General features: G+C 44.2%; 1 protein-coding gene across 2 annotated transcripts in view; it reads right to left on the bottom strand.

Moving 5' to 3' along the window:
• Positions 1-16,384, bottom strand: part of AFG2B (AAA ATPase AFG2B) — a 247,052-nt gene that overhangs the window by 124,156 nt on the left and 106,512 nt on the right. For both annotated transcript variants that reach the window (XM_086958256.1, XM_086958257.1), the window contains exons 6-7: positions 7,727-7,936; positions 3,236-3,460 (exon numbers count right to left, since the gene is read on the bottom strand). In XM_086958256.1, coding sequence (XP_086814382.1) covers positions 3,236-3,460; positions 7,727-7,936 — 435 coding nt within the window. The remainder of the gene's footprint in view (positions 1-3,235; positions 3,461-7,726; positions 7,937-16,384) is intronic.

A 16,384-nucleotide genomic window follows, 5' to 3' on the forward strand; every position in this document is an offset into this window, starting at 1 on the left:
GTATCCAGGCGCTAGGCTGTGCTTTTCAGTCAAAGGCCAGGTCTTAAGCTTCATCCTGAAGTCTGTCAGCGAGGGTGATGTTAGGAGGTTTAGAGGGAGGGCATTCCAGGACTTGCCCGTGAGATGGAAGAAGGAGCGTCCTCCGGTGTGGCAGTGGCGGAGTCTGTCCGGGGGCGAGGTGGGCGTTGTGAAGATTCCTGGAAGGTTGGTAGAAGTTCAAGCAGTGGTTCAAAAATGCAGATCCTTGGACGTGGAGGTCTTTTTAGGCGTGGGTCAGAAATTTGAAAAGGACTCTTTTTTTGAATGGGGAGCCAGTGGAGGGCGCTGTGTGTGCTTTTGAACTGGTTGAGGATCAGTCTGTCTGCTGTTTTCTTTAGTCTTTTCATGAGTTTGCTGGTGATGCCTGTGAAGAGTGTGTTGCCGTTTGAGCTTTTGTAAATATGTTTACTTTCATTTCCCACTAGCCCCATGTTTGAAAATAGTAGCACCATATGGGTCAAATTGAAAATATGTTAATGTTTAGCAGTGCTTCTCTCCCACTTACCCAACAAAACGTCTGATTTTACTCAGAAATGTTAATTGTTTCGAGTGCAATCGGGAGAATGACTTCTTCAGTTGTGATGCTAGGCCAGATGTTTTGATTTAATTTAAGTAATATATGTACATACTAGTAGGGGGTTTCACCAGACCTATTCAACTGATGGTTTGTTGTGTCAATCACGTTTTTCTTCTCCCTACTAGAGCTAGAGCAATGGCAATTGTCAGCCCAGTTCAGCCATTGGTTAATTTCAGCGTAAATGTTAGCATTCTGCTTTTTATACGGAGAACATCCACATAAATTATAGTCCCCTACAGTGCTCAAGACTACTAAGGCAAAGTGTGCTTTTTGAGAGCACAATATGTTTGATTTTTGGCAATTCTTTTATATTGGCAAGGGCCTGCAATAAAGCAGTGACAAAACTAACATTAAAAAAGCCAAAAAGCTGGCAGCCAATTCCATACTAATTGGCTTTGCCAATGCTTTTCTACTATTTGGTAACGCACGGCTTCCTTAATACACGGTTGATGCTGCTACCCAGTAATGCATGCGCGTTCCAAGGGCTTCAGTAATTAATAGGCAGAAGCACTTGTGTGACACACTTTTCTGTGTAGTCTACTTTAAAGGAGGGATATCGGACCACCTTACTTTTTTTAATTTTAGACGTATTTATTTACATCTTCTGATTTTATACATGTGCAGTACATATGTGGATAGAAGATCTGTAAAGAGTAATAGGCCATGTATTAGCATAGCCCAATGCGGGGAGATGCTGTAGCTCATGAGAGGGAAAGCCCCGAAAGGATGATAATGCTTCTCGTCTTCTTTAATAACAATATTTAATGTCAATAGTACCACCTGTACTTCTGAATACAAGACTCATGTCATTGTGTTGTACCATTCGTATTAGTTTTGAAACAATTATAAAACAAACACCAGGACGAAAGGGGTTACAAGTGTGCAGTGAGGTAAAGTCATATTGTAGTGGTTTTGTGACCATTAGTAGAATTGTTATCCTGAGCAGTCCCATTGTAACATAAATGTGAGGCAGTAGGCTTTCTGGTAATAATAAGGAATTGGACCTACTAGACTTGCTCTAAATAACGTGTTGCTGGTCATATAAACTTTTACTGGGATGATGAGCGGGTGCCCTCTAAAGAACCCAGGTGCCCTAATAAACCAAAGTGAACAACTCAGAGGTGCTGAGACCAAAGGTAACCTTAATCTGCTGTTATTTCTACTTCCTCCCCAAATCGATGGGGATTGCCTGGGCTGTAGGCAGGAGCAGAAAGTATTTTTAAATTCTGAGACGAGAATTACCTCTACCGTTGGGTCACTACAGAAAGTCCCCCCTTAGCACCTGTTTTTTGCACCAACCAGGCAAGACTCTGGATTATACTTCTCTGGTGATTGTCCCACTTTGGGAGGCTCAGTAGGCAGATGCCCATTTCCTACTGGCAAAAAAGAAACATTTTGCCACCCTCTGCAAGCAATTCGGACTTTCAGGGGAACACATTAAGAGTCCAAACAGTAGAACTGGATATCTATTAGAAGAAAGTGTGGACAGTCTTGCTTGTCATTGGCTAACTGTTTTTTTATAATTCTTCGCAGTGGGCCTCTTCAGCCTCCTTCCTCGAATAGCCAGCTCTCCCACCACCACTTAAATGTAATAGCTCACTCGCCCACCCACCCACCCCAATACTTTGTTTAGTGGATCCTTACTACTATTGGTCCTGCACACAGTCAAGAAAATTATACCCACCAACTTACTGCTGGCGCACACAGAAGAAAATATTTAGAGGAACCATAGGTTAGAATACATGTGACTCTACAGTAAATTAAAACTACTGGTATTTCTCCCTCCTTGTAGGTTCAACTCTACTAATGATCTGTGGCCCCATCTATTTAGAATCAATTTAAATGGTTCACTGGGCACATCTGCATCAGACTGCACAATCAAAATAAAAAATTGACATGTGGTTGCAATGCCAGCGGGTGGGGAAACTGGACTAGAAGGCATGAAAAAGCCTGTGCAAGCGACTATTATGCTCCAGTGGAATCATGCTGGTGAGGTCAATGGTAACATCCACTGGATGCGATGGCAACTTATTCCAACACCGCCAGGAGAAAGCGAGTTGTGGATCAGTGGCAACGGTGTCAGCAGAGCTAAGTGAAAAACTCAAGCAGACAGCTTGAATGTCAGCAGGTGGATGGATGGCACCAGGTTTGCAAGAACATGCATTAAAGATATTTCTAGGGCTCATGCTGCAACAGGTTGACCAAGCATAGGAAATACAGAGGTATCACCCTCGGTTCAATGCATCCACAGTAAAGCACTAATCACAACTCTCAAAATACTTAACTGTTACAAATTAAAGCAAAATTAAGTAAACCTCTACCATTTATTTCTCAGCAAAGACCAATCAAAACACAGTGAAAGTTATGTTAGTCATGTTTCTGAAAGTCTCTTATGTCTTTGTCCACTGAAATGAGTTAAATCTCCATCTACCCAGGCGTAAACAAGTATTGAAGTGTGGCTTCGGGAATGGTGATATTCGACAAGCGGCAGTTAAAGATGGTCTGGTCTGGTGTGCATGATTCTACTGGGTCAGTATTATTTGCTAAAGCACAAATGATAACACCACATTTACATTCCATAGCAGTGATCAATAAATTGTAATGTCTCTTTGAACATACCTCCTCATCACCTTCATTTTTCTGGTGGTCCTCCATGAGCAGTTGTGTATTCCCTCGTCTCTCGGTTACCTTCAACCCAACCCCATCCAATTCATTGAGCAGAACAGAAAGAACCCTCTCCTGCACACCATGTCCAGTGTGGCCAACAGAACGCGAACCTAGAATGGAATCAATCTCATCGAGGAATACAATTGCTGGAGCACTTGCTCTGGCTTGCCGAAAGACCTGATAATTCAAGATGGAAACATTATTTGTCATTAATAGCTTGCTCAGTCAGTTCAAACAATCTTTCATCATATAGGTTGGGCTTTTTCATTTAAAAAGAACTTCCAAGTATTTCGGATAGGTTAAGAATTAAATAACAATAATTGTGATGCACTGGATGCTCATAAAAGTGCAGACATCTGTTAATTCAAATTGCACTATCGAATACTAGATTTGACTGTACAACAGAGTAAGGACCATGACATGACACACACATTTAGAAGAAATAAAATAACATATATTTAAATAATAACCAGGGTCTTTCATGTACAACATTTGCATTTATGACGTATACGAACGCTCGAAAGATAGAGGCCCAGATATATTAACTTGCCCTGTCGCAGTGCTGCATTACATGTGCATAGCTCACCGTTGGAAGAAGTCCAATGCTTTGCCCTCTCACCAATGTACAATGGGCACCAAGCACAAGGGCAGTGTGCGATGAGAAAGCCCACCAAATTATGAGGTAGCAATCACTTTTTTGCTCCATTGTGCATAACAGTGAAATCAATGACAGAGCCCAGTAGTAGACAAAAGACCATCATTTCAGCATTTGCAATGTATTGCAACACCTGTCACTCAGAGGGATAAGGTAACCAATGCAACTCACACTGGCATATTGTACAAAGGATATTACAGTTGGTGGACAGAGAATAAAGAAGTCCATGGAATGGCTGTTTGCTCTTCTAGATGCCTAAGTGCAGTAGTTTTCAGACGCCCAGTGAAACGCACCCACGCACTTGACATCTGCTCTCTGCAGCCAAAGACCATTCAATGCTTTGCAAATGCAGCAGCACTCAGAGAGTATCTGAGTTACAATGACGGTATGTTCCATGAAAAGTCCCTACAGCAGGAAAATTGAAAAGACTTGCGATGTGTCCATTACAATTGTGGATTACAGTGGACATGTATAGATTAAGTATTGTAACTCTGCAGTTGCAGCATGAGTAAGGTAGTGCTGCATCTTGTTCTACTGTGGCTGGAATATGGACCCTGTCCCCAATTTTAATGCAGCAGAGGGAACAAACCATGTACTCAGGTTATATCCAATAGATCAGATCTGAAACTGATCTTGCTTAATGGCATCACCAACAATACATACTGTGTTAAAGCAAACGTTATACAAGGCCTAGGTGAATTTTCGTACAATTCAGTAGTTGCACTAGGTAGCATCAAAAAACCCTTACATAATTACAGAAGACTCCTGCTTGAAAACACTGAGAATAAGCCTAAGAATGTGAGAGAATGTTTTTTTCTTTCTAAAGATTGGTACGCACACTTTTGGCCATTAGTATGAACTAGTACATATGAAAATATACGCAAATTAATTCAGATTTGTAGTGTGAACTGTAAATTGGAGGTAGTAAGAAAATATAGGTAGTACTTCTGTTGAGAAATAAGTGTTACATATCCTAAAAAATTCATACTAGAAAGAAAGTTTAGGGGTCTTGTATGTCAGATTTTATTCTGAAATATTCAAACCGTTGTAATTACTCTGTTATTTCCAAGTTGTTTAATAAATGAACTGCTCGGTCGTCTAGAAAACCAAACTTTTTTCATGCCAACATTCAATGAAGTTAGGTATCTGGAACGGCTAGGACTGCACAAACTGTTCACATATCCTTTCAAAGATGAACAGATCCTCTTGCGTTAATCACTGAAATATGTAACTGGGGCTCACGTGCCTCTGTCATAACGGTTAACAGGGCTTGTGAATACAGCTTTTCATTCTCATGGTGCTACAAATACAGTAATTATGAGGACTTCATTTAATGGTACTCTTATCGACTAATCTTATCTCTTACGGTTGGTTTAGTCAACTATTTTTGGATACAAAGCAGTGACTTGGTGGTCACACACAGCAGCCCGCAGTAAGTGTTTAATGTGTTGGTCTTTCTTACCTGATGTAGCTTAATTGATTAATGAAGCAAAATCACTGGACTTTCTTCATGATTTTGAGTTCGGCATGCACAAACATGCCAATACTATTGTAAAAAGGCTTGATTATTGGATTTTCCATCTTTGGAACTTTAAATATTGTATTCCCCAAGACAGCTGTGACATGGTATTAAGATTCTGATGTTGCCATAGTCGAGTTAGGTAAGATGATTCGGCTGCTCTTTTAAAGTTTCAATGACTCCTGTCAAGTCGATGTTCCATGTCTGACGAAGCTGGACAAAAGCACCAGAAAGTAGGATTCTATTAATCAAGGTCTAAGAAGATTGCATTAGCTGCTTTCAGAGGCTAAGACTCTACTCAATTTAACCTATCAAATATTTTGAGACTTTAATTTGAAGACCCCACACTTCACCACTCATTTGGTTAAAACTATAGTAATTTCCTTGTGTCAAAGCGAAAGTGGAATATCTAAAAAAAAAAAAAAAAAAAAAAGCAAGACATGCTTAAACAAAAATCTTGCAATAATCCTTTTGCAGCTTCAGGTGTCTAGAACTCTTAGTCATATTGCTTTTAGAGAACTTCCCGAAATCATTCATCTTTCAATTCGTGATGATAACAAACTTGCATGCCAGGACTATTCTCTTTGAAATATGTACGGACTTCTCATCCCTAAAAGAGGATATCAGAATCTATGACACGCTAAAACTGTTCGCGGAAAGGAGCAGCTATTTAAACAACCAGTGCCCCAGGCCATGTTCCTATGTTTAGTCATGTGAGTTGCTTCTAATTGCAATTAAAGCTTGGAAAGTCCTCCGAGCTAATCTCTGTTTGCAACATTCCTTGGTTTCTATTCCGTTAGGAACATTTTCCTATGTCATTCCAAAACATTATTGTGTAACCTGGGTACTTTGTGGCAGTATGATTCCTGAAGATGGGCTGACAGGCACCCTTTCAGTGGTGTGCTGTATTTTGTCAATAAATCCATTCATCCTACATCCGGCTGCCTGGTATACAGCATCTCTTTACCATTTCTCTACATGCAAAAGTTGGGGGCTTGGATGATGTATGCATTTAGTAGGTACAATTCTTGAGAAAAGATGTGATATTAGAATATGCACATTTGTGATGAATGTGCGGACATCTAGCTGTATTTTATCAGGATAATAGACATTCAACAGTAAAAAAGTCACACCGTGTTGACTGGTACCATGTTCTTGTACTGAGTGATAGTTGATAGTTTCAGATTCATCTGGGAATCAATGACTACAATGACAACGACAAATTGAAAAAGTGAAAGGCAAAAGAGAAAAACGATGAAGATTCTGAAGAAACATGAATGAAGCAGCAAAGTCATATGAGTTAAGGATTACTTTAAAAAAAGAAAAAGGAGGGTGAGAAGGATAAGAAGTAAACATCTTCCTAGGAGCTTCTAACAAAATGTCAACCACAAGAAAACGCATATAAGAAAATGATGGAATCACAAAGGGTTCAAGTCGAACTTTTACATTCTGGAGTGATTTATTTAACAAAATTAACTCTATATTTGCTGCCTTTTTTGATTCAGCCCTTAAAAGACAATGACTACAGCAGTTAAGGAAGTGTGCCTTTACAGGATATGAAATTTGGTAACAAGTCAACACATGTTTTAGCAAGTAAATTAGATTCCAGCCAAATGTTTACTGTAACACAGAGGTGTATAAAGTAGGAGATATGCTGCCAATATGAACACCCAGAGTGTGTGATGGTCTGCATCCAAGGTTGGTCGGCTCTCAAATGCTCAAAAGTAAGACTATAGCCAACTTGTATGAACCTCTGGGGGCCAAAGAAAGCAAACAAGACGATTGGTAGCTCCGACACCAAAGGCTGCTCTTTTTTAAAGTACCATACACAGGGCTGACTTTCTTTTTCCCCACAAGGACAAGCCTTTTTTTTTTTTAAATAAAAGTACACCTCAGAATTACAGCATTCACTTCTACGATGAAACACCTGACTGGTAACATAGTCAACATCCCATCCCGCCTCTGAAGAAGCAACATGAGGTGTACCGTTACCTATCTTTTCCTTCAGGAGCCAATTGCTACACCTCCCTCTGTCCATAATCTATGGCTCATATAGGTGGGCTCCTTAGGTAGGGCTAATGCGAAGGTTTGAAAGAACTCACTAACCTGCCTTGCAGTGAAACGCCTACTGCACACTTTGAAATGCTGTGCATGTAAAGATCACAGAATCTGAGAAATTATGAAAGTACCTCACTGAAAATGATGCAAGCAGTGTGTACTTCGTTGAGAAGGGCTGGCTACAAGAGGCAACTTAAAGCAACCAACAAACCTGGGCCAGAGTTTTCTCAGAATCTCCGACATACGGTGAAAACAGGTCGGCACCACTGATGGACAGGAAGGAGCAATGACAACTTGTAGCTGCAGCCTTCACTAATGTAGTTTTGGCACATCCAGGAGGTCCGTAAAGAAGAATACCCTTTGGAAGGGTCAACCCCATCCTCACAAAGGCTTGTGGGAACTTCATAGGCCATTCAATGCTCTGTGAACACATAAAGGAATAGGGCACGGTCAACCTGCCTCACTGTGTACATTTGCTTTGGAACTTTAACCAATAATGTTAATACCGTGCAGTAAAATATAAACATCATATATCACATTGCATCTCTCGTGTTATATACACATTACAATAGATTCCTCCTGCTCCTTTCTTTATAGATATTATATAATATAGATATATTACCTGAACAACATTAGTTTCGATACTCTTGCAGAAGACAAATCCACTGATGTTTATATTTCAATGAGCTGAATATTCTAAAATGTTTATGATCATCCCTTCACTAGAACTTTATTTATCAAACCTTATTTAACCACAAAATCAAAGTTTTCTACAAGTGCATATAATCCCAGTCAAGAAGGTACCTTTCCAAAACAAGCATTGGCAAAACCAACAGGTCTGGTCTTGGACACAAGTGTTTTGGCTCTGGTACTTCCTATTTTGTTCTCTCGTAAGTTTTGCAAAACTTTACTGTTGGGGTAGCTGCTAGGCTATCTAATATTTAAAAAAAATGGCTGGAGGCAAAATATTTTTTGGCCTAAAAAACACAGACACATTACCAAACTTTTGTCCCTGTCACTGAGAGGAACTACTGTGTGGGTGGATGTGTTCTTTGTGGAAAATGCAGCATGCGGTAATTCACGGAGAATTCTGCAGAGAGTGGGAAAAATGTGAATTACATAACTGACTAATGGAAGATGTCTGTCTGTAAACCCCTATAACTATGTGATACATACACATTTAGTAAAATGAAAAGGTCAAGCTAAACAGTAAACAAAGAAGCCAATCGATCTGGCGTTGGCTGTCAGCCTTTCACCTTTGCTAATGCTTTTTTATAACGTTTGTGTAAATCTTTGTTACAAATAGATAGTGTTGAAAAGATACAGAGGTTTGCAAACACAGGTAGAGTGGATTGTATAAACGGTCAGACAGATAGCTATACATAGGGTTGCATAGCTAGAGAGCATTGCATAGACAGAGCCAGAACCATACATACATACAGTGGAGCATCCCTGTGCAAGTAGTGATAGAGGGGTGAATACACTCATACATGTCTTGGCCTTGACTTATCCAATTATGGCCTTAAAGGCCAAATGGATAAACTCTCTGTGGGAATATCTCATCTTGCAGACTCCTAGCACCATGTAAATAGTTTTTATTGGTGTGAGTAATAGAAAAAGATTCTGAAGTTTCCTGAACTAGTTATGAGTCATAAAACAATTACCTTATAAGGAAGAAGTGCTAATGGCCAGCAATCAAAGTTCACCAGAAGGCTCTATCAGGAAACCTGCTGCCTGGGCGGCTCAGAACATTGTGCCCTTTGATTAATTGTGTGAAGCGGCAAGTCAACATATTTTTCTGTCCTCTGCAGCTCAATAGCATTATTTAAAATGACATTTTATAACCAATTGTGCATTTTTAACAAATAAATGATGAATGCAATGAAATCCCATGGTCAAAATCTATTGGTCAAAATTTCTCTTTACAAAATACGTACTCCCACGCTTTTCTACAACTAAGACTAACAACTGGTTATCTATACTAATATAATAAAGAGAGAGCCCAAGCCTTTGAGGCGGGTAATCTCAGGAACCACAGCACCAATCACAACACCCAATACAGCGTTGGAAAGGGCAGTTGCGGCAGAAGGACATAGGCTATACAGACGCCCACCATATACATTTAAAAGGTAAAAGAACCGTGCCAGCAAAGTAGTCCCTTGTGGGCGTGTCTGCGTTGTGCTGTGGGCCTGTGCTGGGGGCGTGACAAACGCTGGGGCGTGTGGTACGTTCCGCCCCTCATGCCATGTCTCATATCGTGTGCTAATCCCACCCTGCTCCCTTTAAATACCCCTGCACCCCATAATCATAACCCACCCTTACTCCTTAAAATACCCCAACACCCTTAAACACTAACCCATCTTAACCCTATAAATATACCCTGTACCCTAAAACCCAAACCTATCCCTAAACCCTAAAAGGACCCCCAAACCTAGCCCTGAACCCTATAAATACCCCTGTACCTCAAAACCCAAACCTAGCCCTGAACCCTAAAAATACCAGTGTACCCCAAAACTCAAACCTAGCCCTGAACCCTTAAAATACCCCTGTACCCCCAAACCTACCCCTGAACCCTAAAAATAACCCTGTACCCCAAAACCCAAACGTAGCCCTGAACCCTAAAAATAACCCTGTACCCCAAAACCCAAACCTACCCCTGAACCCTAAAATACCCCTGTACCCAAAACATAGCCCTGAACCCTAAAAATACCCCTGTACCCCAAAACCCAAACCTAGCCCTGAACCCTTAAAATACCCCTGTACCCCAAAACCCAAACCTACCTCTGAACCCTAAAAATACCCCTGTACCCCAAAACCCAAACCTAGCCCTGAACCCTAAAAATACCCCTGTACCCCATAACCCAAAACTATATCTGAACCCTTAAAATACCCAAACACCCCAAAACAAATACCTCAGTACCCCAAAACATATACCCCTATACCCATACGTACCTTATCCAAACATTTAAAAAAAACATGCTTTTACCATTCATGCATTTAAAACGAATTTCGTTGTAAATGTATGCGTGGTAAAAGCATATAAAATGTAATGCCATGCGTTTTAATGGCATTGCGGAGTGATGGTATGCGGAAAGAAAGTTGCGGAATAATGGGTTTTTACCCTCCCCAGGTAAGTACATTGGTGGCATGGCGGCCCACATCTCCAGCAACATACTCATATTTTTTCACCACCCATTTGAAAAATGCACAGGTCTCTCTCATTGATGGCCAGCACCGACATACACTTTTAGACACACCTCCTGCCACAAGTTCTAGAATTGCGAACTTTAGAGCTGGGGAGCTATGTTAGAATCTCTGCATCAGCTCAACATCCTGTGACCCCAGGCAAATCGCTTTGTCTCCCCATGCCTACCACAAATGAATGTGTTCTTCTGTAATGTAAATTGTGCTCATGCCATGTTGTCGAGTTCGTGCTATATAATATTGCAAGGAAAAATAAAGTAGGGAAACTCGAGTTCACACACTACTGAACGCGCACTCTTAAGTGCATCAGCAGTGCACTGTGAATCGGAGCGTTTCACAGGCCTGTCACAGATAACAAATGCTATCAAATCGAAATCCTACAAAACAATATACTACTGGCTGGCAGCAATTCATACCCGGACAACGTCGGGACGGGCTGCTAGTCACTTCAATGAAAAGGATTGATGTATCAACAAGTTATGATGACATAGTACGGAGCAGGAACTTGTAAGCAGCTCATGCTGCAAAATCTTGTGAATCCAAGAGCACACTACTGCCAAGTCACTTTACCAGCAAAGGATTTACAATTGCTGCTCTTGATAAATTTGATGTTAAAGACAGCTCTTCTTTGTCTGAAACATACAGCACACATGATACTGCCATGGTGCTTTTTCAAGACAGCACCAATGCACTAGCTGCTGGAAAACAAGCTGTGTCAACATGTTCAAAATACCTACAAGCCATCAACACATGCTAGTCTACCAGAAAGATTCAAAATGGCGGAGGACATAGATGTTCTTCTACCTGATGCTGCAGTCCACAAAGCAGATTTAACTGAATTTATCATATTGCTTATTTGTTGCGGACTGAAGGATGAAGAAAAGCCAGTTCCTTGGTGGGCTGGAATTTATACTCTGATATCCCAGAATACCTTCCCACTGAAGGAGGTCGGATTTTTACCAGTAATATCATTTCCAGTCACAAACTACTCAGCAGTGTACACAGCTCTAAAAAATGTCAAAAATGTTCTTGCTCAACTTGAAGACAAGCTTATCCTGCCAATTATTTACAATGGTGTTTTCTGTATTGTAGCGGACATTTTTATGAGCAATCCAGTAGAATTTGATGATCTTGATCCAATGATGGGCATTTTCCACATGACAAAAGTTGTGTTGCAGTGTGCAGGAAGTTATCTCAGGGGATGTGGCACAGATGATGCACTTATTGAGGCTGAAATCTTTAGAAGCAACACTGTCCAGTAGGTATTAGGCGGAACTCCTTTTGTTCGTTCTTTCATAACAAGGTATGCTCATCATATCTGAGGCAACAGAAACACTGCGTTGGAAAGCATTCTGGATCAGGAATGACAAGTTTGGTTTTGCATGTCCTATCTCAGAAGTAAACAAGGCACAGGGTGCACTTTGTTCAAAAGACATAATGCAAAGTGACACAATCAAAATCAGAAAAAAATAAGTTCAAAATTAGAGTTTGTGAAAGAATGTGAAGAAAAATCTAAACTTTGCAAGTACTGGGGAAATGTTTTACACATGATAGCTCTGGTAAAAGGTACATACTTACCGGTAAGGTGAGTGGGAGCAGTACTGTGTTTCGCTAATTCGATTGAATAAAGTACCTGAGATATGGGTCCTGGTATTTGGAATGAGAGAAGAAGCTAGAGGTGGAAAAACCATGCCTCTACAGAAAATTCATCCAAAGACATTTGTGGTGAAAGAGAGAGAGGGAAGGGTCAATGCTGTGGCTACAGATATGAAACTGGAACAGACGACCCAGAGATCACAGAAAAGCTATAAGGGAACTGTTGGTCAGACACATAAAAGTGAATATGCTGCTCAAAGGCAGCTAGTTTATCATGAAGTGGTTTCCATTCGTAATGTTTTGAGAGGATTGAGGAATTCAATATAAATGGACCATTGTGAAACTGTTCCTCACCACAAACTTGTGGGAAAGAGAGGGTAAAGTTTTAAGAAACATGTTGCCAGCCTTCTTCATTTCATGCAGCAAGGAAACCCCTTTGAAATTACTTACCCTATGCGACTACACAGCTTTGTGACCAAACAATATGTGGATAAAGACATGTCTACTAGATGTCCTGGAACATGGATCGAAACTATACGCAGAACTAAAGCAGGAGAGATTTGTACTGAAAGAGGAAAAGCTGCTTGACATAATCACTAAAGCTAAACGTTCACACTTTAAAGGCCATAGTAAGAGTTTTGTCCGGGGGGGCGCTAGAGGGCGCACTGCGGAATGGCCGCACTGTCGTGAGGCTCCCGCTGCCCGGAGCTGTTATCCGCCTAGGGATCCTGTTGACCATCGCTGCGCCCTGATCTGACCCCACGGATCTACTGGGATACCGACTGACTACCCACGGTCCAACTCCTGGGCCATTTGGAGGTTGCTGGCCGAAGTTACGGGGACCCCAAGTTTCCCCGACTTGCGCTCTGGAAGTCTGATGCCCCCTGGCCCGGCATCGTTGCTCATGCCAGTCCGGGGCTCTGCACGTGGGGTGTAGGCCTTGCTCCGCCCCTCTTCATCGGGGCCCGCTCGCTGGCCGGGCAAGCCGTTTGGCTCTTCCTTGCTGTCGGACTTATCTCTTGGCTCCTGCATTGCCTGCCCGGATACCATTGCTCACGGAGGCGCACCGGATCTTCTTCTTGGTTTCTGGGGGCTCGCTCCTTTGGACTGGGAGCGGGGACGGCCATTCTCTCGTCGTTGGGAGTGGCGGGGCGCGCTGGCCTGCTCGTGCCCCCACGAATCGAGCCTTTTGTCTTTGGCCGTACCTTTGGTCCGCTTTCGATCCTATTTGCTTTTTGTCCCCCATTACATCACTAGCGCACCATTATGGGGAAGCCGGACACTAAACAATCCAAATTGTCCTTTGACTCTGGAGGGGCTAGGCGGGCGACGCGTTTGCTCCAGGACGCCGGAACTTCGCGGTCCCCCCCCCCGAATGTCGCTGATGGTGTCCTGCAGCCGCCGCCACCGGACTTTGCCCAAATGATGCAGGAGATGAGGCAGGGGTTTGCCACGATAGTGGACAAGATATCGTCGCGCATGGATGCGGTTGTCCAGAAGTTGGACGTGCACGAGGAGCGCTTGACGGCGGCGGAACAGCGCATTTCGGACCATGATGACACGGCGACCACCCATACCACCCAACTGGCGAGAATGGACAATATCTTGCGTGTCATTGCCGCTAAGAATGAGGAGTTGGAGGCGAGGAGCAGGCGCAACAACGTGCGCATTGTAGGTGTGCCGGAATCCACGAATGTGGGCAAAATGGAGACTTATGTGGAGAGGCTACTTGTGGGCGCCGTTGGGGCAGAAGTGTTCTCATCCCAGTTCATCGTTGAGAGGGCGCATCGGACACTGGGACCTCGGCCGGCCTCTGGGGCTGCACCGCGCCCCATCATTGCGCGCCTTTTGAACTATCGTGACCGGGACGCCGCCCTCCAGGCCGCCCGCACTAACAGGGCCCTCTCTTTCGAAGGGGTGTCTTTCACCATGTACCCCGACTTCACGCCGATGGTGCAGGATCAGCGTCGTAAGTTCCTGGGGGTGAAAAAGAAGCTTCGGGAACTACAAGTGGACTACGCCTTGCTGTACCCTGCTAAACTTAGAGTGATGCACCAGGCTAAGCAACATTTCTTCACCAACCCACAGCATGCTGAGGATTTTGCGAAGCGCCTCCAGCGCGAGCGAGCAGCTGCGGATCGGGGAGGCGATCGAGACCCTGAGGACGAACATTCGGCGGCTGAGGAGGAGGTCGCCTGATTGTGGTGACTTTGGACTTTGTCTCTCTTTTTCCTGTTTTTGGAGTGTTCTGGACGTGTATCTTTCATATTGAGTTCTACTGCCTTCCTTCTCCGCATTTGCGGCCTTCCTATTGCCCGCTTTTACTTTTGTTGGTGCGGGGGTCATGTCTTTCATGAGCTGCGTGAGTGCGTGTTGTTTCCTGGGGTCGGTGTGGCACCGCGGGATGGTGCTATCTGATGTCGCGCTCCGGGCACCCACCCCCCCGCGCGGCGCCTGGGGCCGTCTGACACTTGTTGGCGCGGACACTGGCGTGGCGTGAGGGAGTGGTGTCGTGCACCTCTGGAAGGTTCCCCGGAGGGTGTGCCCCAATTGTACCTTTGTTTTGGATTCTAGTCCTTTGTTGTTTGACTGGATGTGTGTTGGGGAATGGTGGGGGGGTGGGGACGCGTATGGCCTGATTGTTGGGGTGGTCTCAGGTGGGTGGATGGGGCGGGAGTGAAGCTGTCCATGTTTGGTTGCCCCGGATCTCTGGGTCGGTATGATAGGTGCTGCCGCTGTCTGGGTGCACGGGTGTGGTGCAGTGCCCGCTGTCTAGGCTGGTTCATTTCTTTATCTGGCGGCACTGATCATGTGGTCCGTACTGCCGTCCATCTTGGGCCCGAGTGCACTGGCCGCCATCTTAGGCTGCCACGTGATGGGGTGCGCTATGCAAGAGAAACACGTGTGAGAGTTGGGGGTCGCGTGAGATGGATTGGTGGCGTGCGGCGTGCAGTATGTTCTGAGTGCTTGTTGCATGGATGGTTTGGTTGGGGGGGGTCGTTGTGTTTTTGGTTGGTTGGTTCGGAGATGGCTGGGGACTGTGCGGAGTGTCTGTGGGGGGGTGTCTGCGCCCTAGGGTGTGGACATGTTTTTGGCTGTTGCTGGTAGTTGGATGCCCTGTATTTGCTTATTGGGTCCTGTGGGGCCCTGAAACTGGGTAATGTCGACTGCTGGTATAGATCAGATATCGATTCTGTCCTGGAATGTACGGGGACTTAATGATGCCAGGAAATGTCGTAGTGTGATCCAGTACTTGGACAGGCATGCTATTCATGTTGCTCTCCTCCAGGAGACGCATCTGCGTCCCGCTCCTTCCCCCAACTTTGGCGGGAGGTGGGCTGCGGCCAGGAGGTTTGCTTCCTACTCTTCTTATGCTCGGGGGGTTGTTATCCTTGTTAAAAGATCGCTCGCATTTCAGGAACTGGGATTTGTTGGGGACCCTGAGGGGCGCTATGTGCTACTGTGGGGGCGGCTTGGGCAGAACACTGTGTTGTTTGTTAACTGCTATGCTCCTAATGTCGATACGCCAATTTTTTTTGTCACTTTGTGGGGTCATGTTCTTGCTGTGGATGCCACTTACATTGTGTGGGGAGGTGATTTCAATCTTGCATTTCATGCCCAGTCGGACAGATCGGAGGGGAGCCCTCAGTATAATGTACAGGCCAGAGAAGTGTTGCGGGGGATTGTGGAAGAGGCCGGGTTGGTCGATAGCTGGAGGTACACCCACCCTGCCACCAAGGAGGGCACTCATTACACCACGCATGCTCGTTCATGGGCAAGACTGGATTATGTGTTTCTCTCTAGGGGGCTGGGAGCTGGCCTACGGGAGGCTACACATCTGGCTCGGACGTACTCTGATCACTGTCCGGTGAAGGTTGTTATATCCGTCCCCGGGTTGCATAGGCCGCGCCCACCTTGGCGTCTGTTTCCGACTGCTTTGCTTGACCAGGTGTTCAGGGAGGAGCTTGGTGTGGAGGTAAAGGCGTTCTTCCCTAGGAACAAAGGCTCTGTGGACAGCGTCGAGGTCATCTGGGAGGCGTTCAAGGTTACTATCCGGGGTGTCACTATT

The sequence above is a fragment of the Lissotriton vulgaris genome, chromosome 2_1, assembly GCF_964263255.1.
Source record: "Lissotriton vulgaris chromosome 2_1, aLisVul1.2, whole genome shotgun sequence".
NCBI lineage: Eukaryota > Metazoa > Chordata > Amphibia > Caudata > Salamandridae > Lissotriton > Lissotriton vulgaris.